General features: G+C 37.4%; 1 protein-coding gene across 10 annotated transcripts in view; it reads right to left on the bottom strand.

The window, feature by feature from the left end:
• NOL4 (nucleolar protein 4) overlaps window positions 1-23,086 on the bottom strand; it is a 426,109-nt gene that overhangs the window by 215,615 nt on the left and 187,408 nt on the right. For 8 of the 10 annotated variants that reach the window (XR_002084657.2, XM_019465438.2, XM_019465437.2 and 5 more), the window contains one exon: window positions 2,232-2,515. Coding sequence is in view for 9 of the 10 variants with exons in the window: in XM_019465438.2 (XP_019320983.1) it covers window positions 2,232-2,515 (284 nt within the window). In the remaining variant the exon portion in view is untranslated. Of the gene's footprint in view, window positions 1-2,231; window positions 2,516-7,440; window positions 7,573-23,086 lie in introns of those variants that run through there. The other 2 variants (XM_053902547.1, XM_019465442.2) reach the window with 1 other exon arrangement.

Consider the following 23,086-nt stretch of genomic DNA (forward strand, 5'->3'; position numbering starts at 1 on the left):
ATTTACTTTCTCTACGAAGCCCTCTTTATTACTTCAATAGAAACAGTATTTTCTTACTTTGAATTCCCAATGTTCTAACACAGAAATAGATACTTGCCTATAGTTTTACTAAGAAACCTTTCTCTGTATATGTACCCTTTTGTACCAAAACTATTTATCAAAGGTTTTATGAATAGAGTCCTCTCTTTGAGTTGTCTCTGCTACCTACTCCATTAATGCAAGTATGACAGGTATCTAATATATCCTTCAATCTTTGAAGAAGCGAATAAAGAGTCCCTCTGGATTCTGCTCTCAAAGTGCTCCAAAACTGTTCACATAAATCCAATTATTTTCTGTATTTATCTTATTTGATATATCAGCATTGCCCATCAGAGCTGACAACTCTTTCTTGAAAGGTATACTACCCTTAGCTTCCATTCACTATACCCCTCTGATTGTTTTTCTGCCTCTCTGGCTACTCCTCAGTCGGCCCTTGGAACTGTTATTCCTTTACCAAACCATTAAACTTTAGGTTCCTTAGGGAGGTCTCCTCCCCAGGCCCACTTCTCATCTTACTCCTCACATACAACCCAAACAATCTGTGCTTTTCGCAACTTCATTTTAATAGAGTAGAAAAGTAACTTCACTGTTTAAAATGTGCAACAATGTGTTTCCAATGAGCATAGTTCCTATCATTATAATGGATAAGGGGTTAAGGAACAGAAGAGCAAACCACTGAGTAATTTTAGAAAAATATTCAACAGATACATAGCATAAAAAGGACATTCATAATCATATAAGTTTTATGAAGACTGGACTGATGTTGCAGATGGCCTGAGAATTTAAAGGCTATTTTGTTCTGTAAAATGTAACTTTGATTCAGATCATGCTAGTGAATATAAAATCATTTGTGTTTGAGTGATTATGCTTTAAACCATAGGGGAGAATATTTGCACATTTACCCCAGCAAAAGTTGCAGCAGCCTCCCTCAGGCAGAAGTGTTTAAGTGTCTGATGATGTATAGTGACTTGCTTAAAAGAGGATGAAACAACATACCCTCAGGCAAGCAAGAGGATCTGAATGGAGCCAATTTAGGAAGTACAGTGCCTCAGCACATTCACAAATTAATCCAAATTAAGACATTTTGCTATGTCAAAAGATCAGTTCTTCAACTCAAATTTATAAGAGGGTAGGGGGGGAAGGAGTCAAAATGTACATTCCATAAAAATCCTCATGTGGTCAAAAGTATACCTTGAAAAATTATAGAGCGAAAGTCACCAGCATGCATTATTTCAAACCGGTGGAAATTTAAACTATATTTTTTTTACTAAATCAATCAGGACAAACTGACGGTGATGGGGGGGGGGGGGGAAGATGGGTGAAAGAGGTGATGGGGATTAAGGAGGGCACTTGTGATGAGGACCAGGTGATGTATGGAAGTGTTGAATGACTATATTGTACTCTTGAAATATTACACTGTATATTAACTGGAATTTAAATAAAAACAAAAAAAGAATGGGCAGTATTTCTGAAAACGGGTGTGAAGATAAAGAGATAAAAACAGAAGGACCAAGAAATAAAAATAAAATAATAAATCAATTGGGAATGGGGAGGATTATAATTTATTTTGCTCTAAAGCATCTAGAAATTTAGATATGTCTGAAACATGTGTGTGTCTTTTGTATAATACAGCGTGTGATACATTATGTGTTGCAGTAGTTATTTAATCTGCATATTTCATCTAGAACACTGACACTTACGTTTCTCCCAGGTATGGGGAGTAAATTACTGACTGAAGTCCCTGGGTCTCTAAAGCAAACTTGAGAGTCTAATTGAAACTTTTATTACTGTGTCTACCTATCCATTCTAGTAGAAACTAGATAGTGATCTTTTTAAGGTCTGTAATCGTGTTCTCAGGGCTATATTTTCAGGTATGAGCTCCACAAACTCCCAGAGACCGATCCATAAGAAGATTATATGAAGGAGAAACATTAAATCAAGTGATTTCATCATGTATGAAAACACCAACAGCTTTGCTCGAAACACTATTCATTCTGCTCACTGTTATTCGGGAAAATTATTGCTCATGTGGACACATGATATCTATGCTTCTAAATGTCTTGGCAGCATATTATGAGGATTTGTTTAAAATATTTTTAGCGAAAATAATCTTCATCTCTTGTGTAAATATGTGTTTCTTTCTGACCTTCATGACAAACTCAAAAACTCTGAAAATCGTAACATGACCTTACCTTGCTTCCATTTTCTCTCGTCTCTTGTTCCATCTTGAGGTCAGAAATTAGAAGATTCTTATATTTGTTTTTTCCATTACTGCTGTGGTCATCTATTCTGTATTCCGAAGTCAGCTGAGCGGAGAGGGGACTGTCACTCAGGTTCAGTGGCTGCTCGTCCTGCTCCAGCCCAGTTTTGCCATCGCCATTGGAGTCACCCATATCCCTGCTGTGTGTTCCCCCTGAAGCAATTGAACTGTGCCCCAGAGTCTCATTGCCATTAAAGCTCTCTGCAGCAGAATCATCTGTTGAAAAGAATATTTTGGTTTTAATTAACATGCCATTCGGTTTCTACTTCAACTCACATTTACTGAACTCCTATTACGTGCTTGCCATGGTGCTAATTTTACACATCCTGTGCAGTTTCATCCTTAGCAATAACTTGTGAAGCAGCCATTGTTATTTGTAATCTAGTAGGCACATTTAGGCACAAGAAGAAATGAAGTAAGAAAAAGATAAAGTAGGGAAAACAGTTTGATCTCAAATGCAATCTCAAAGAAAAGTAAATTTAAACAAAGAAAACTTGTTCATTGTTTTGCAGAAACTTTTTTGTTTTTCAAGCGACAATGTCAAGATTTGGGGAAAATTCTCTGATAAAAGCATTGTCTATATGCTAGCAGGGCATATGTTGGTTCAAGCTTTATGAGTGTTTAATACACATCAAACACATTAAAAGAGCTCGTCACCTTTGCTCCAGTCATTACACTTCTGGGACTTTTAAACCTAAAGAGAGCAATCATTGTGTGCATTGCTGTGCAGGTAAAAAGGTCTTTACAAAAATGTTTCTTACGATAGCAAACATTTAGAAGAGACAGAAATTACCAAAAATAAAAAATTGGCTTAATATATGTTGAAATGATTAGAATATGGGAAATGTGGAATATGGGAGGGAGAATAGTGAAAAATATAGTCTCAAATGTTAATATTAATTTCTTCTTAACTGTATGGCACTGGATATTTTAATACTCTCTAATATTTACAACATATATATGATTTAAAGCTTATGAAAGAAACTGAAGAAAACACAAAGAAATGGAAAACATTCTATGTTCGTGGATTAGAAGAACAAATATTGTTAAAATATCTATACTACCCAAAGCAATCTACACACTCAATGCAATCCCTATCAAAATAACACCAGCACTCTTCACAAAGCTAGAACGAACAATTCTAAAATTTGTATGGGATCAGAAAAGACCCCGAACAGCTAAAGTAATGTTGAAAAACAAAGCTGGAGGCATCACAAATCCGGGCTCCAACTGTATTACAAACCTGTAATCATCAGGAAAGTATGGTATTGACACAAAAATAGACACAGACATCAATGGAACAGAATAGAGAACCCAGAAATGGACCCACAAATGTATGGCCAACTCATCTTCAATAAAGTGGAAAAGAATATCCAATGGAAAAAAGACAGTCTCTTCAGCAAATGGTGCTGGGGAAACTGGACAGCGACGTGCAGAAGAATGAACCTGGACTACTTTCTTATACGATACACAAAAATAAATTCAAAATGGATGAAAGACTTAAATTTTAGATAGGAAACCATCAAAATCCTAGAGGAGAAAACAGGAAGCAACCTCTTTGACCTTGGCCACAGCAACTTCTTACTAGACATGTCTCTGGAGGCAAGGGAAACAAACGCAAAAAATGAACTACTGGGACTTCATCAAGATAAAAAGCTTCTGCACAGCGAAGAAAGCAATCACCAAAACTAAGAGGCAACCTTCCTAATGGGAGAAATATTTGTAAATGACATATCTGATAAGGCTTAGTATCCAAAATCTATAAAGAACTTATCAACATCAACACCCAAAAACAAATAATCCAGTGAAGAAGCGGACAGAAGACATAAATAGACACTTTCCAAAGACGACATCCAGATGGCTAACAGATACATGAAAAGATGCTCAACATCACTCATCATCAGGGAAATACAAATCAAAACCACAATGAGATGCCAACTCACACCTGTCAGAAGGGCTAAAATTAACAACTCAAGAAACAACAGATGTTGGTGAGGATGCAGAGAAAGGGGAACACACTTTTGCACTATTGGTGAGAATGCAAAGTGGCGCAGCCACTCTGGAAAACACTATGGAAGTTCCTCAAAAAATTAAAAACAAATCTATCCTATGACCTGACAATTGCACTACTAGATATTTATCCAAAGGATACAAAAATGCTGATTTGAAGGGACACATGTACCCCAATGTTTATAGCAGCACTATCAACAAGAGCCAAATTGTGGAAAGAGCCCAAGTGTCCGTTGACTGATGAATGGATAAAAAAAAAAAAAGTGGCCTACATATACAATGGAATATTACCTGGTAATAAAAAATAATGAAATCTTGCCATTTGCAACAACATGGATGGAACCAGATAGAATGTATTATGTTAAGTGAAAAAAGTCAGTCAGAGAAAGACAAATATCATGATATTCACTTACAGATGTAATGTAAGAAACAAAACTCATAAACACAGGGGAAGAGAAGAAAAAATAAAATAAGATAAAAACAGAGAGGGAGGCAAACCACAAGAGATTTTTAAATACAGAGAACAAACCGAGGGTTGCTGGAAGGGATGTCGGGGGACAGGCTTATGGGTGATGGGCATTAAGATGGGCACTTGTTGGGATCAGCACTAGGTGTTATATATAAGTGATGAATCACTGGGTTCTTCTCCTGAAACCAATACTACACTGTATATTAACTAACTTGAATTTAAATAAAGAAATTTAAAAATAAATAAAATAACTGTAGAAAAAAAACAAAACAGAGAGGAAGGGGAAGAAGTAGAATTAACCAAAATTTTCTGGCTTTAAAATAAATGATAAACTTGTTTAGTAAAACATATCAATAACAATTTACTTAGAGTAAAAAACAAAATTTAGATGAAACAGGAAAATTCTATTTCTCTTAATTTCATCTTTGCATTTATGGTAAGAATTTTCTATTAATGTTAAAGGACTATGAAATGCAAAGGTGTTAGATTATTTCCTGTAGTTAAAGTCTATTGATGAAGCCATAAAAATATGAACACACAAGAGTAACAATATTCATATTTGTAATATTTTGATTTCTGAATATTCCCCAGTGTGCTTTATTTTTGTAGGATGCAATGAAAAATTTATGCCTTCTAATCAATTAAATTCATGAAACGAATATACAAATTTGAAGAAGTGGTATAACTCACCTGTTCATTCATTCATTCAACATTTATTGAATGCCTAAGCTTGGCCTTTAAAGGGGGTTAAATATTTGGCCAATAGAGACTGTGTCTTCAATAATTTCATAAATAATTAAAAGAGACAGAAAAAACAAACAAACATACAACTAAAATGCAGAGGAAAAAGGCTTTGATCCAAAACAAGGGGTAAACACATCACAGAAGTTTTCCTAAAGAAGGTGGCATATGAGCTAAATTCCAAAAGACGAGTAAGCCTTAACCCAGTGATGAAGGTGGGGGAGAGAGTTTCCCAATTAGAGATCAGCAGGGGCAACACCTCAGAGGAAGGAAAGTGCAGGGCAGATGGGAAGTAAGGTTGGGGTGCTGAGTGCAAACAAGAGAATAAGAAAGGGAGGCAGAGAATGTGTTTTGTTGAACTAAGAGCGTGGATCGTACCTTGGGAGTGAATAGGAGCAATTTTATGCAGAAGTGATATGAACAGGACTGTGTTTTAAAGAGATTACTCTGACTGATGAGGAGAATGGGATGAAGGCAACAAAAGTGGGACCGTTAAGAGCTCTATAAGCCACTGGCTCAGCATTGCTGAAAGCCCAAACCAAAGCAGCAACAGTGCAGAACAAGAGGAGACTCAAAAAATCCTAAGAAAAGAACAAGTAAGACTGAGAGTAGGGCAGACAAGGGTCTGGGAGGAAGCCCAGATCTCCAGCTCCAATGTGAAATGAAAACAAAGGGTATTAAGTTCAATTTTCAGTAAAATGATATTTTTAAAAATTTTCTAAAACCGCTTTGTGAAGTTAAAATACATTCAAATGGCAAGATTCTACTCATAAATTCCTCTTTGTACATTTCCATTCAAAAAAAGACTTCATGGGGAGAGAAAACATACATAAGAGAATTTAAGAAACTGGTCATAAATAACATGACATATCACTTTCCACAGCTATTGAGAAAATCAAAAACGTTCTTCTTTTTGTTTTAACCATGAAATATAGAAGGTTTTTGAAATAAAGAATTAGGGGTGTGATTTATATAAGCAACCCATAAAATTGCACATGCTCTTTATGTGAAGTCAAATCCTATGCTAAAGTATGCGAAATCATTTCGGATTTATTTAAGTTATTTCTTTCCACGAAAGTCCAAAGAAAAGCAGAAGGTACATATTCAAGTCCAGTTCTTAAATTCATGAAGAAAAATGTGATGTAACATTTGTGCACTAGAATCCCTTAAAATACTAAACATTTTATGTAATAAAAATTTTGTCAATATGTTAAAAGAACGAATAACCCTAAAAGTATATTATATACACAAAATGGATACTAGCAGAAAACAAATCCAACGTCTATTACAGTTAAGAAATTAACATGCTACAACTGTTTCTTTAATCTAAAATCATCATGCATATTTAGTAACTAGTGTACCATTTATTCGCATTTTAAATAAGATAAACATTATTACCTCAGGATAATTTTTAATAAAAGTCATGTATTTGTAATTTTGGTATAAAGTATAAACAATAAAGGAGAAAATATTTTTAGACAGAGTACCTCACTCCAGATGTTACCAAGGTAACTAAATTCCACAGCTTTACATATTTCATTCTTGAGTAAATCGGTATGTTTCATAAAGAACAAGTGAATAATTTACTTATTTGTATATAATATATATTCACACCATTTTATCATTTAAATGGTAAAAGAACGAGTAATGTCACATGCCACTGTTTTATCAATCAAAATTTGAAACAAAGTTTTGATGTCTATATTAGAAAAATTCAACAGAAAGAGGGAGCAGACATTAAACTGAAACTAAATGAAGCATTTTTGATTGTCTGGGTTCTCATAACCATATTAACGATTTGTGTTTTCTCCTCCTTGAAGATACTTTTCCAGAATTTGAAACCACAAATCTCAGACTCCTCTATTTATCATAATCGACTCACAGCAGTTTATTGCTCTCAAGGGGAAATCTGCTTCCTTACCCAACATAGTTTGCTCCATCCTAAGTGGCTGCTGGCATGCAGGTCGACAGCTGCTACACAGAGGGTACGGTGCTGAGATCTGTAGGTATGGCCTTCAGCTTCACAGGCCAAGAGCAATGGTGCTTCTGTCAAATTTCAGCCTGGGCACCATAGCATTGGAACCAAAACTCTATGTGTGAGTACCAAGGGAAAAAACGGCACCTGGAGCTTTGAAAATTAAGAGTGCCCAGGGTACCTAGCAACAGAAGAGAACGTGGAATGTGATGACAGGTAGTGTGGCAATCCAGTGACATCAGGAAGGCCGATGGATGTTTGGGTTCCATTGCTTTGAGGTTAGTTTTGCTGGGATGGATTTAGTGTTGTGGAGAGGGCCATCCAAGTTAGCTCAGCTGCGACTCTTGCCTGTAAGGTGCAGTGACACTAACCCTAATGGCAAGCTGTTCATTTTCTTCTTTCTCCTTCCCTACTCCCACTCCCTCCACCAATTGGTACAGACCCTAGAAATACTATTTGTTTCAATTATGTCTAATGTCGTCACAAGCCTTTTGTGTGAAGCAGTTGCATCAGAACCAGATTCAATGGTTAGCTCTCCCCATATAAAGAGAATTAACCAATGGGGCGCCTGGGTGGCTCAGCTGGTTAAGACTCTGACTTCAGCTTAGGTCATGATCTTGTGGTTCCTGAGCTGGAGCCCTGCGTTGAGCTTTGCGCTGGCAGTGCAGAGCCTGGAGCCTGCTTCGGATTCTGTGTCTCCCATTCTCTCTCTGCCCTCCCTCCCTTCCTCTCTCTCTCTCTCTCACTCTCTCTCTCTCTCTCTCTCTCTCTCTCAAAAATAAATGATTAAAACATATTTTTTAAAGAGAATTAACCTATAACAGTATGTATGATGTGTGTGTATTTAAGTATATAAATATCCATATATGTGTGTGCATATCTATATCTCTCTATATAAACATAATGTGATGTATATATATTTGGAATCTCCCAAAACACCTGACCTACATTCTTATTCATTTACTTTTGGTAGCTCTTCATTATGGCCTTTAGGCCAAGTGCCTTGGGCAAAATGAATAGGAAAAAAATTTATATAATAATCATTTTAAGATTAGTATTTGGAAATTTAGTCCTAAAATCCAGGTCAGATGCTTACAGGGTCTAAAAAGCTTTTTACCATTTTTCCTCAAATGCACCACAATCTTCTACCTCTAGCCTTTTGATTCCTCCTTAGAAAACTGCCCTTTGATATCTCACCATAAAGCTAACTTTTAAATCCAAAATACAGCTGTAAATAACCCTACGTCAAAAGATTGGTACCTTAATATCCAAAAAAAGTAGATTTTTTTTTAAGTCCTTCAAAATCTATTTGCAAAATGGAGTTTAGGTGCCAGCCTTCTTCCTCACTTTGTTACTCCTGGCCTCTGTTCTAAGTCTTCTCCCAGCCTAGGGTCCCCTATAAAAAAATGAAAGTGCATCCATTGCTAGACTATACCCTACATCTTTTTAATTTTCCTCCAAGTTTTTATTTAAATACCAGTTAGTTAATATACAGTGTAATATTAGTTCCAGGAATAGGATTTAGTGATTCATCACTTACATACAACACCCAGTGATCATCACAACAAGAACCCTCCTTAATACCCATCATTCATTTAACCAATCCCCTCCATCAATGCTCAGTTTGTTCCCTATAGTTAAGAGTCTGTTCTATGGCTTGCCTCTCTCTCCCATGCCACGTCCATCTGTTTGTTCCTTAAATTCCACATGAGTGAAATCATAGATTTATACCCTACATCTTATACCACAGCACCCTAGGGCTACTCTACAACATGAAGCAAGTAATACAGTCTAAATGGATCCTTTGCGAGAACACAGGTAGCAACCTCTTTGACATAAGTGGCAGCAACTTCTTACTAGACACGTCTTTGGAGGCAAGGGAAACAAAAGCAAAAATGCACTATCGGGACATCATCAAGATAAAACGCGTCTGCAAAGTGAAGGAAACAATCATCAAAACTAAAAGGCAACCTTAGAATGGGAGAAGATATTTATAAATGATATATCAGATAAAGTGTTAGTATCCAAAATCTATAAGGAACTTACCAAACTCAACACCCAAAAAACAAACAATCCAGTTAAGCAATGGGCTGAAGGCAGGAATAGACAAGTTTCCAAAGAAGATATACAAATGACTAACAGATACATGAAAAAATGGTCAACAACATTCATCATCAGGAAAATACAAATCAAAACTATAATTAATACCATCTCACACCTGTCAGAATGGCTAAAATTAACAACACAGGAAACAACAGTTGTTGCTGAGGATGCAGAGAAAGGGAACTCTCTTACACTGTTGGTGGGAATGCTAATTGGTACAGTCACTCTGGAGAACAGTATGGGGGTTCCTGAAAATGTTAAAATAGAACTAGCTTATGATCCAGCAATTGCAATACTAAGTATTTACCCAAAAGATACAAAAATATTGACTTAAAGGGGCATATGTACCCTGATGTTTATAGTAGGATTATCAACATTAGCCAAATATGGAAACAGCCCAAATGTCTATTGACTAATGAATGGATCAAGAAGATGTGTGTGTGTGTATATGTATATGTATATATATATATATGTATATATTTATGTATATGTATACATATACATATGCATACATATACATATACATATGTATATACATATACATATACATATGTATATACATATACATACACACACACACACACACACAATGGAGTATTACTCAGCCAAAATCTTGCCATCTGCAATCATGTGGATGGAGCTAGAGTGTATTATGCTAAGAGAAATAAGTCAGTCAAAGATAAATACCATATGATTTCACTCAGGTGTGGAATTTAAGAAACAAAACAGATAAACATAGGGGACAGAAGAAAAAAAAGAAAGAGAAGGAGGCAAACCATAAGAAACTAATAGCTATAGAGAACAAACTGAGGGTTCCTGGAGGGGAAGTGGGTGGGGACAGGTTAAAGTGGGTGATGGGTATTAAGGAGGGTACTTGTTGTGATGAGCACTAGGTGTTATATTGAAATAATGGATCACTAAATTCTACTTTTGAAACCAATATTACACTATATATTAACTAATTAGAATTTAAATAAAAACTTGAAACAAAAATGAATAGATACATAGGTGATCGATCGATCGATTGATCGATCCTTTGCTGGGCAGCTCATCCCTCCCCCAGCCCAAGACTCTGACACATTCCTGCCTTTATCACCCTTTGTCCATTTGCAGTTGTCACCTAGAAATTCCTTCTTCATTTTTCTCAATTCCTTTCTTCAAATCCTTCTGATGACTTTTCCATTCTTTTATTTCTACTTTACTCATCCTCTATATTACTGTTATTAATTTCAGTAAACAGCCCTGTTCTATCTTTTGTTTTCTTATACGCAAAAATTGTAATCGTTCATTACAATAGTCCTGCACTTCCAAGTCCTCAACACCACAAACATCTTTGAAAAGATAATCAGCAAAAGCAGTTGTCTGTTTTTATTTGCATTTGAAAACTATAATCTACATTATATACTGTTTAATAATGCTATCTATTTTTTTAATGTTTATTTATTTTTGAGAGAGAGAGAGAGAGACAGCGAGGGCGGGGGAGGGACAGAGAGAGACAGAAGGACAGGATCTGAAGCAGGGTCTGTGCTGACAGCAGAGAGCCTGATGTGGGGCTTGAACTTGCAAACCATGAGATCATGACCTGAGCCAAGGTCACGTGCTTAACCGACTGAGCCACTCAGGCATTCCTAGTAATGCTTTTTTTTTTTTTTTTTTTTTTAACGTTTATTTATTTTTGAGACAGAGAGAGAGCATGAACGGGGGAGGGGAGAGAGAGAGGGAGACACAGAATCGGAAGCAGGCTCCAGGCTCTGAGCCATCAGCCCAGAGCCCGACGCGGGGCTCGAACTCATGGACCGTGAGATCGTGACCTGAGCTGAAGTTGGAGGCTTAACCGACTGAGCCACCCAGGCGCCCCATTGCTATCTTAAACATGTACAAAAAATGATGCTACATTTTGAAGTCAAACATTCACAGTAAGGAGTTTACTAATGTAAATAAATATACGTGTGTGTATATATAGGTATGACTCTTACTAAAATATTAAACAGCATTGATTTTAAAATGATAGAACCAATACTGAGGGTAAGAAAGTAACAGAGAGATTCAGTTTTCCCCCTCCCCAGTGAAGGAGAAGTTCTTAAAACTTGACCTGTTTATCACTAAGAAGAAGGCACATCACCAAGTAGGTTTCATCTGGTTTAGACTGTAATGAGAGTGGCTTTTCCACTTGGCCTTCATGAAGACAAAGTAGATGAAATGGTACTCTAGATCTGTAGCCATTCGGGATTGGGCATGGAGCTTGGGGTCATCTCCAACCAGAGAAATTCTGTCAGTAAAGAACAAGATTTAGTGCAGGGCACTGCATTCTTCCTTGGGTAACTTGACTTTTTGATAACAGCCTCTGACTCTTTATCCAACTGGCCATTACCAACTGAGCACCACCTGGTTCATTCGGTGCTAAATCTGTGCATTCTCAGTAGCCCTCCTTTGTTGAGTGAAAGCAATATACAAGCCTGTTCATGCCCCAGTGCCGTATGAGCACAATCTGCCATACAAGATTTCCTTCTGTAAATCTCTGTCTCCTGTCTTAAATGAAATTCTTTTTGAAAAATCGGGAATGAAAAATGTCAGCCTGGTTTCCTGTAACACTCTGCAATGGTACAGTTGCTTTCATGGATAGGCCCAAACAAGAATGAAATCCACTAAAAGGACAGGACCTTTAGCAATAAGTCTGGTTATATATTCTCTTTAAACAAAGATATTCAGAGGTTGTTTTTAGTATGTCTTTGGCTGCAGCCAAATGGTATAGATACTTGGAAAAGGAATGTCTGAAGGACTTCTGAATAGAAGGTGAAGGAAGGATGATATTGATAGACCTTTCATAATAGTCCAGGGCAGAGCAATTGTATTAGACGCCTCTAATTAGAGGGGGTAGTTAGTTGTCCTCAACAGAATGGACACTTATTTTTGACTTGGCCCTGCATTTTACTCATTCTTCCTTCAACACCACCACATATGAACTTCATAATGTTGTATATACCACTCTTTTTGCCCACACAACATTAATTTTAATTAAGGAAATCACATCATACTAAAATAAATGAAACAGGTGGAAGATTTGCCATGGAGCTATTATTCTTATTCTCTACTCCATTATTGACAAACTATGTACCTTATAAAATAATGGAATAAACTATTATTTAAAAAACTCAGCTATGATGCCAGGGTGCCTGGGTGTCTCAGTCGGTTATGCATCCAACTTCACCTCAGGTCATGATCTCACAGCTTGTGAGTTCAAGCCCCATGTTGGGCTCTGTGCTGACAGCCTAGAGCCTGGAGCCTGCTTCGGATTCTGTGTCTCCCTCTCTCTCTCTGCCCCTCCCCTGCTCATGCTCTGTTGCTCTTTCTCTCTCTCTCTCAAATAAACATCAAAAAATGTTTACAAACATAAAAATAAAAAACTCAGCCGTGATGCCACTGAAAGATACAATCTGAGCCTGAGGTGCTGCCTTTCAGGATGTGATATATGCTCTAAACCAGCTACTGACTCTTGGGGCTGCCTCTCTCTTAGCCACAACATCAGTCTGAAAAGGCTTTTCTGAGATGTTAGTGACACTTCTCACAACTCTTCTCTACAGCTCTACGTTCTGTTGGCCTGTAAGAAGGATGCTTCCAGAAAAACAGCAGACAAGTGACCATTTCACACCACGTGGGCCACTAAGGGAACAGGCAAAAGAAGAGCTATGTATGGGCCGTGGTCACTCATCTTGAATACCAAGGGAATGAAAGGTATCGAAAAAAGAAAATGGGTTGGGAGATAGGCCCAAACGAGTACCTGAAGCATTTTTCATTTTACTTTGCCAAAAGGAAAATACTGTCAAGGTAATCCTTATAGGTAGAGATAAAATCTCATCTCCCCCGCCTCCCCTCCGATATCTGACCTGGAAAATACTCCAAGTAATCCAACTGCCAGCTAAAGAAAGGAAAACGTGGAATGAGTAGTGGAGCGGGCTAGTGATACTACCTTTGGCTTTGGAATCAGATGCAGAAACTAGGAGTGCAGTATTTATCTGGATTTCTTTGCTGTCAAGTGTCTGAAGATTAAAACATGTTTCTTGTCTCTTTAATTTTTTTTTCTCAAATGTATTTTTGAGAGGGGCGGGGAGAGGGAGGGTGGAGAGGCAGAGAGTGAGGGAGATAGCAGAGAGCCCGATGCAGGGCTCTCGAACACAGGGACCAACTGCAAGATCATGACCTGAGGTGAAGTCGGACGCTTAACTGACTGAGCCACCCAGGCATCCGGAAGTTTTATTTCCATTGTGTATATATGGTGTGGTGATGGTAGATAAATATGCTAATTAGTCCATTAATTACATAATTTCAATGGTTACAGAACGAAAGAAGAAACGAACATCCATGGGTAATCTGGCCTGAGAAACTGGGGCTCCCCAACACCATCTCTGAGTGCAATAGCTGGGCTTAGATTTCATTCCATTTGGGGAAGAATGAGATTGGTTGAGGTTCATGTGAAATAGGTGGTAAGTTTTCAATAGGATTATCTTTGGCTATGTGAAAAAGTTAATGTGATGTGTGATGTGCACTGGTGTGGTACGTATGTGTGTGTTTTAGCAGCCAAATGATGGCATGTACCAAGCACCCATTGGGATGGAAACCTAGGTAGATGATACCTTGCTAATATGCATATAGGCTCTAGAAGCCATAATCCCTTCCTACCTTAGAACAATTTGGAGCTGTGAGACAGAAAAAGGGTGTCATTGGAACTAGGTCTTTTTATCTTAACCTCTAGAAAGAAAATACAAAAATTATTATCACTGGAGTTATCACCATTTCTCTAAAGTTGAGGCTGTTTTTAATTTTTACCTCTTTTCTGTGATTCTGTCAGAAATTCCAGTACCTCTCCATTAGCTTCCCATTCTTTGCATTGTTTTCACTTAGTTTAGCCAGAGATAATTTTTTAACGTGGAAAAAACAATGTTAACTAATGCATAATATTTGTTTTACTTCTGAAAAAACTGAGGAACAGAAATGCTAAGTGACTTGATTATGTCTTACTAAAAATATAACTTACATGTGGAAGGGACTTGAAATCATGTAATAAAATATACTCAAAGAACAAGAGGATTCTAAACCTGAAAAGAACACTGTCAGAGATTATGAGGAGAAATATGGTTGAATCAAATTGAAAAATATTAATGTGTTTTATTACCTGTCAGAAGATCAAAGATTAGAAGTTACACAGAATCAGTATATGGGAAAACATTTTGACACATTATCAAAATATCAAAGAAGTTCCTCTATCTCCAGAGATGTTTAATTATGAAATGTGAGGTATTGAAGGGAAAGATCTAGTTCTTATTCCTTTATGAATTTATGATTGCCACATAGTAAATATTCAATAACTATTTGTTGAACTAGGTAACCACAGGAGGCCATAATCACATATCTGCTTAATGTTGCTCAAAACATAGGATTTTTTAAAAATTTTAAAAAGAATCACATCTTTTTACGTCCTCATATATGTTACTGAGCTACTCATTGAAAGCATTAGTACACTGGACACTGTGGTAGGAAGAATCTAGATAGTGCCTTCCCCCTCAAGATTCTATACCCTAATTCCCCTAACCTGTAAGCATGGTGAGATATCATTCCTGTGATTATACAAATGTCATGCAGCACAGTGGATATTGAAGAGGGAGATTCTTTGGGTGGGCCTGATCTAATCCCATGAGCATTTAATAGCACAGGGCTTTCTCTGGTGAGCAGCAGAAGTCACCGAGACACAAAGCATAAAGGGTTCCGGTTTGCCACTGATGGCCCGGAGATGAAGGAGGTCACATAGAAAGAATGCAGGCAGCTGTAGAGAGCTGGGAGAGACTTCTGCCAACAGCCAGTAAGGAAACAGGGACCTCTGTTCTACAGCGACAAGGAATTACACCCTGCCAACAACTTGAATAAGCTTAGAGGTGGATTCTTTACCAGAGTCCCTATTTTAAAATTTTTTTTTTTTTCAACGTTTTTTATTTATTTTTGGGACAGAGAGAGACAGAGCATGAACGGGGGAGGGGCAGAGAGAGAGGGAGACACAGAATCGGAAACAGGCTCCAGGCTCCGAGCCATCAACCCAGAGCCCGACGCGGGGCTCGAACTCACGGCAGAGTCCCTATTTTAAAGGCTAGGCGGGCTGACACCTTGATTCTGCCCTTGTGATACCCTGAGCATTGAACCCAGTCGAGGCTGCCTAGATTTCTGACCTATTGAACTGTGAGACATAGCTGTTGTTTTAAGCTGGTAAGTGTGTGATAATTTGTTATACAGCAATCTGAAATGAACACAGAAACAAACATAAAGGATTTTCTATGGTGGCTCACGATAGGTAACACCACTCAAAATTATTCAAGGCATATTTCATATGATAGGTACCTATCAGTGGTTCTCAAACTTCAATTGCTTCTGAATTTTCCAGGGAAACTGTTAAAAATGAAAATCCTCTTGGGCACTAAAAACCTCTCACCCAACAAAACACAGGAACCTTGGTTTAATTTATCTTAAGGGGCAGCCATCTAGAAGCATTTCTCATATGAGAATTTTGGGGCCACATGTGAGAAATTCATGTAGATCATCTCCAACAACTAACTGGTGACATACGCAATTGTGGGAGGGAACTCTTGATGTCAAGAGAATATTAAATCTGAGTTTAGTAAGACTGATCTGCCATTTTAATCCCGTTTAATAAATCTTTAGGACATTTTCAGAAAAAGATGCCAGCAAGCCAAATATTCTCTCTTAATCAAAACAAATAACCAAGAACACTTATTGCCAGTGTGGCCCCACTTTTAAAAGACTCAGGAGAGAATAGGATTTTTTCCCCATAGAGTGAATGGAAATTTGTAACTGCAGAACTAAAGGCATTCTTTCAGGGAAGATCACCTCAATTACTTTGACTAGCAAACTCCTAGGAAAGAAGATGTTTACCAATGTCAAGTGCGTGTTTATGAAATCAAGAATTGTTACTCAGCCCCTAAAGCAGAGCTGCATATCACCTATGTGCTCGCATGTGCTGCAATCATTGTTATCATTGCTCATATAGTAGGTAAACAGTGCTATTCTAGGAAAACTTGTCAAAACCTTCCAAGTTTTTCCTCTGGGTCCCTCATGTTCTCTTCCCATCTTCATGGTCAGTCTTCCAGCTGTGTGCACACTGGTTCTCTATAAGTCATGTTACTGAGGAAGAGAGTGACTGATTGATTGGTTGATTGGTCTTTGACTGAAATTTCCCCATAGAAAAAAATCATTTCAGCTAGGCACTTGTTAATTTAAACATCTTATCTCTAATTGTGGAATGAAAGGCTTTTACTCTTGATATTTTCAGCCATTAGCAAGCAGGTGGAGAAGTGTAATGTGTTTTGGGAGTGTGTGTAAAGGGAGAAATCTTGTAACCATACTAGACCTACTTAATGCCCATGTTTTTTGAGTAGCTTAGAGGCTGATGGTTAGAGTGCATGCTCCACGATATTTTCTCCTAAGCCCTCCCAACCCCGTAAGTTCCTCTCCCTAGTGCAGTGTGTGAGCCAGGACTATTCAACAAAGAAAGTGAAGATCTCATCCACAACATCCTGAGATGGCAAGAAACCGGAGCCACTAAGCACTTCTTAGATCTAAAAAATGAACAAATCCTAAAACGGGACAATGAAAGGCTTCTACATACGTTCCATCTTACGCTTTGGTCATTTGCTGGTTTGATCTCTTCTTCCCCTTTCTTTGCAAACCATTTCCTAGATTTCTTTGCTTATTGTTTTATGGCTTAGATCAAATGATGGGAGATGCTGGCAAAGACTGAGGATGGGAGAAAGAGAAAATGGCTGGGTATCCCTACCTCCACTTTCTATATACATCCTGTCTGATTCAGGTCTCTAGCTCAGGATGCATCTTCTCCACGTCCCAAATCCTGCCAGGCAGTATCTTCTGTGAATCTCACGCAACCAGGTAGGTCCTCTGGCTCTTGGGCTCTACTAACACCAACTCCTTCTCAACTTTTCCACCTCTAGTTGTAGCAGTGGCTTCCTTCTGCTATTAATTCCTATATCACTTTACTATCCTCTGTTTAGTCTTTGAGCTCTTCTCACACCATTATAAATAGTGCCTAGTATTAAGTTTTTCTGATGAGTAACCTGTAATGGCCTCGATTTTCTAGACTGGATCACAATTGATACAATTTGCCTTACTCTGGCTTCAAGACTTCTGTCTTCTAGCATCTTTGATAGTATTATAGCAAATGTTCTGTGATTTCTTTTTTCCTTGTTAATATTAATTCACTGTTTGATATCCAACAGATTTGCACCAAACTTTCTTTACGATTTCTACCTCTGGTGCTGAATCCATCATCATCAGTAACAGTGGTATCACGGAATTTATTGGTCATCTTAAAGGATTCTAAGCCAATAAGAGTTTTGGTGGCAAATTATAAAGCATTATTATTTAGACACTTGTGAAAGTACTAATATCTTTCTAACAAAGACTAATTTATTCTAGATTCATCTGAATAATATAAAATGATTTCAATCATTATACATTTTACTTATACAAATCATTTTGGTATTTACATATTTAAATATTTACAATATTTAAAACAGATCTAGGAATAAAATAACACTATCAGTTTTACTAATTGAAACAGCTTGATAAACATAAAATGGAGAACTTGCTCAAGTCACACTGATAGTGACAAATATAGGATCAAACACCCGATCCTTAATTCCAGACCAATGTCTGTCTAAATCATGTAGCTACACCTCAGCAGGAAACACCTGTCTAGGTATTGTGAAGAGAAGAGCCTGTAAAAGACAGGCAATATGCTCTGGGGAGGCGGGGGGGTTGGGGGGACAAGTTAACTTTGGATTTAGGGAGCTCTTAGAGACACTAAATTAAAAGATGTCATCTGAGGTTACCTGTTTTGTAGTACTTCATAAAATCAGAAATCGCAGTGAATAGCCTGCTACCACCTTCTACTTTCTGTAACAAAGACCTTCTGCCTACCCTTCTTGCAATTAGCATAAACTGAGTAGTTCTGATGTTTTTATAGATGCAGATGAACTTTCAATATCACCATGATTATAAGTACAAGCTGACCAATTACACGATATTTATAACCAAAGACAACTGTATTTGACATTCAGGGCTGAATGCTATCAAATGATATCATTTTAGGAAACTTGCTAAAGCTTTAAATAAATAGGAGGAGAAAAAATAACACAATTTACGAATATATGAGATAAAAGCAAGCTAACATTAACATCAGTATTTGGAGGATATGGAAAATTAAAGTCCTACTCTTGAAAGAGAACAGTAACACATTTGCTGCTTTTCTATTTGAAAAGTGATTTTATCTCATGACAAGAAAAGATAATTTGAAACTATGTGTGGTGATGAAGTTAACTAGACCTATCATACTGACAATTGCATGATATACAAATGTATCAAATCATTATGCTACACACCTGAAACTAATACAATGGTATATATCAATTATACCTCAATATAAAAAAAATCAGTAAGGTGTTACTCATAGGCCACAGTTAGTTTATTCAAAGCACAAAGAAGCCAGGAGTCCTACGCCCATCCCAAAAGGGTAAGTAAATCTCTGATACCACTAACATTCCCACACCCATCTTTCCCATCACACAGATCACGAGAGCATAACTGAACGATAGACAAGGGCTAATGGCCACATTCATGGGAAAGGATGACTGAATCTGAATGACTATGGATGGCTTCATCTCTGTGTGTGAGTATTCATAAGTGCATAAGGTGCATATATACTTCTAGTTGCCAAGTTGAAAAGGACTGTGAGTAAATACAGAAGAAATGGGCAGAACGGAAGAAAGAACTACTTACTCAACTCTAAAATAAAGTGCTCTGTAAAAAAAAAAAAAATAGCAAGCACTGCACTTGCTAGAGAGGAAATTGTAAAGCAGGTACTTTGAGAGTGAAATGCTTTCATAATAGCAGAATCCTAGACTACACATCATGAGTCCACATAGCATTTGGATATTTGTCACCACCCAAGAATAAAAGGTGAACTATTTTCAATAACAGAAATAGTACTTGCTTTGGCTACATTAACTGCAAGACCTTAACAAATAGTAAAGATGGAAGACTTGTTTCCACACTTTATATTTCTCAAACTCAGTATACTTGAGCCAGTTTAAATATTTAATTTTGTTAATACCAAATTAAATAACCAATTGGTAGTCCTAGCACTGATTTGGGGGGAAAGGAGGATTATGGCTCAAGAGAACCATGAACGTTCTCAAAGTCATCACCTAGTTTGAAACCAAGCAAATTCTCAAATAGTGGATGGCTGAGGAATTAGGTCAACTCTACCTGAGCAGCCTGGGCAACATCAGGGCGGCCATCTTGCCCCAAATCCTCTTCTAGAGCACAGGCTCTCACAGACCGACTGCTACCAATATCCATGGAACACTGTTTACATTGATCCTGTTTTCTAAGCTCTTGCTTTGCATAGTTCAAAACCACCAAGTAGAAACATAATGTTTTTTGAAAATTCAAAGAAGAAGAGAAAACATTTTGGGTTTGCTGATGTTTTATTTTTTGTAGTAAAAGGATTGGCAGGAGGTAATGTCAGAATGAGTTTGAAAAAAATAAAAATGAGCTCAGAATTGAAAGGATTCCCAGGTAATGATTATATTCTTTTTATATTAGTGATATATGTGCTTATTTTCATTAATACTTTTTCTATCATAGCAACTCATTGAATTCTCCTGAAATCAAAATTTAAAAATCCATCTTGGTTGACCATTAAAAAAACCAATTTCTCTAAACTTCTGTACTGACTATACCAATTTAAACTCTCTGAATAATACCAAGATAAGAGCTCTAACAGTGTGATTATTTCTAATTAGCCAAGAGCTGCTCAAAATAAACTCCCTGTCCCCAATGTCTCATGCTGCTATACTAATGTTACACAACCATGGCCATCCATAAAATCTTGCTTTGGATAAAGCACAGTAGATTCTAGTTTGAAAGCCATTGCTTCTTGACTTTAGCAGAGAGGAAATGTTTACTGAGTTTTGACTGGCCTGGTTTAGAGGGGTATCCAGTGCTGATGGCACCTTTTCAAGCTCCTTCCTCTGGCTCTCCATGAAAAGAAACAGGACAACTAATTACATTGAACATATCATTTTAGTGTATGAATCTCCTCTCTATACTCCCTTCAAGAACAAGTTACCCTACCTACTGTCTTGGTAGCCATATGTCCTCCCCAGGCTCAATCTGCCAAGGTAGGCACCTGACCAAAGAACCAACATACCATAAGAGTTCAAAGCCACAACCACTATGGTCAAATCAGAAAGGTGAGTAGCTCAAAAAAATTCCATCTCTTGGAATTTGAACTAACAGCTTTCTCTTCAGCATGTGGGCTAATGATGAGCAGCATCAAAATCACCTGTGAACTTGTTAAAACTATTAAATCTCAAGCCTTACTTCAAACCTACTGAATCAGAAATCATGGGTTTTTACACACACACACACACACACACACACACACACACACACACACACACATGCACACACACATATTATTTAAGAAGGTTTCACACCCAACATGGAGCCCAATGTGGGGCTTGAACCCACAACCCTGACACCATGACCTGAGCTAAGATCAAGAGTCAGACGTTTAACCAACTGAGCCACCCAGGCACCCCCAGAATTTGCATTTTAACAAGCCTTCTAGACAATCCCTGTGCATAACAAAAATCTCAGAAGCCCAAACTCCTAACATGGTTAGTAACCACAGCTAAAGTAAGAACCATTAAGGGAGCATTGGACTGAAGAGGTTGCCAGGGAATGTGAACAAGCCGAATTCATCAAAGAAAGCCAGAGGCTGGAGTGGGGGTAACAGATGGACACAGAAAAAAGGTATACAACAGAGGGACCACATATGTGGCAGGTTGGCTTCACACATCTTGGCATCAGTACAATTATTAATTATCCCCCCTTTGACTCTAAATGTGTTTTGCTTTGGACAATAAATTGTATGATAATCCTGTATATAACTCAATAAGGCCAAGGCTAAGTCATGGCCAGGCTTGTTCTAGACTTCCTATCCTTGCATTCCTTAAATCACTGTCTCCTTTACTGTGACATCATTCTTATAAAAACTGACACCTCCCTTCTGTCCTCATTATTTGAAGTAACTGATACAAAGAAGTACACTGTTTAATTAGTGCTATTTGCCATTAAAAATAATTTAAAATTATGTGCTGGGTACTTATTTCATTATATCTAATCCTCAAAGCAGGCCCAGCTAATCTACTATCAGAGAGGCATATTCTGGGATCTTGATCGAATGACTTCTTCAAAGTACCACAAGGCCCGAGGCCCAATTCACACTCAGGGAAGCTAAGTCCAGAGCCACTGTCCTTTTCCCTCTCCCACAAACCTCTCTAGGACATAATCTCATGTCATCCAATTGTTCTGGTGATGGTGCAGATACCAGCCTTGGAAAAAGAAATGTATGGTCTCTGAAGGCAGAGAAGTTCTTTCTATAAGATACTATGCTCTATTTTTCAGATGCTTTGCAGATATGGATTGAAAATTATTTTCTGGATTATACTGAACCAAGACATGGAAATTTTTTTATCTTACTCTACTGAGATATATTTTCACCCAAAATGTGCCTTTTTCCTGCAGCCACCAAGGTATACTGACCAATCTGCAGGGGTAAACAGTGACAAAACAACTGAAAATAAGTTAATGGATGAAACCAGGGCACAATTTCACATTTATTCACATACAAATCACTTCAGCTATTATTTACAGCTGTTACTAAGTAGTGCAAAATGTACTATGATTGAGTGATTTCGTGCCTCAGAAAATAAATTCTTTTTTCCTTTTTATCATTAAGAATCCTATCCTAAAGGCAAAGGAAAGCAATGACTTAAGTGACATTGTAGTTTGCCTACAGTTTTCTGGAATTCAAAAAGGAATCATGCCAATTGTATTTATGTTGTTAATGACAAAACTTTGAATTTCAACTTCTACATGCTTCATCTTAATAGTATCTCTCTTTTTCTAAAGGGTACATACAAGAACACATCCTAAGATAGCGCATGCCGAGGTTAAATATTCATAGAATCTTTATTTCCAGTTCTTATTACTTTTGCTGATTTTTCATGTTAGGGGTAGGAATAGGGAATAGGAGGCAGGGATATAGTGGGATGCAAAGCACGATGCTTGCCACATACTAGGGGCTTAACAAATTCTAAATAAACTTAAATAATCTAAATAAATCTAAAAGGATGAAAGGAAAGAAGAAAAGGAGAGAGGAAGAAATACACAGGGATGTAAGCACATACTCTATAGTAATCAGAAAGAAAATATATATACTGCCCCCAAACTGGAATATTTGAAGAGCTCTGCTTGTTGACTATGATTGATATCAAGGTAATTATTTATTCTACCACATAGATTGATAAAGGTTCTCAGATATAGAATTCAGAGTAGGTGA

Source organism: Panthera pardus, unplaced genomic scaffold, assembly GCF_024362965.1.
Source record: "Panthera pardus isolate Hobbes unplaced genomic scaffold, ASM2436296v1 HiC_scaffold_15, whole genome shotgun sequence".
Taxonomy (NCBI): domain Eukaryota; kingdom Metazoa; phylum Chordata; class Mammalia; order Carnivora; family Felidae; genus Panthera; species Panthera pardus.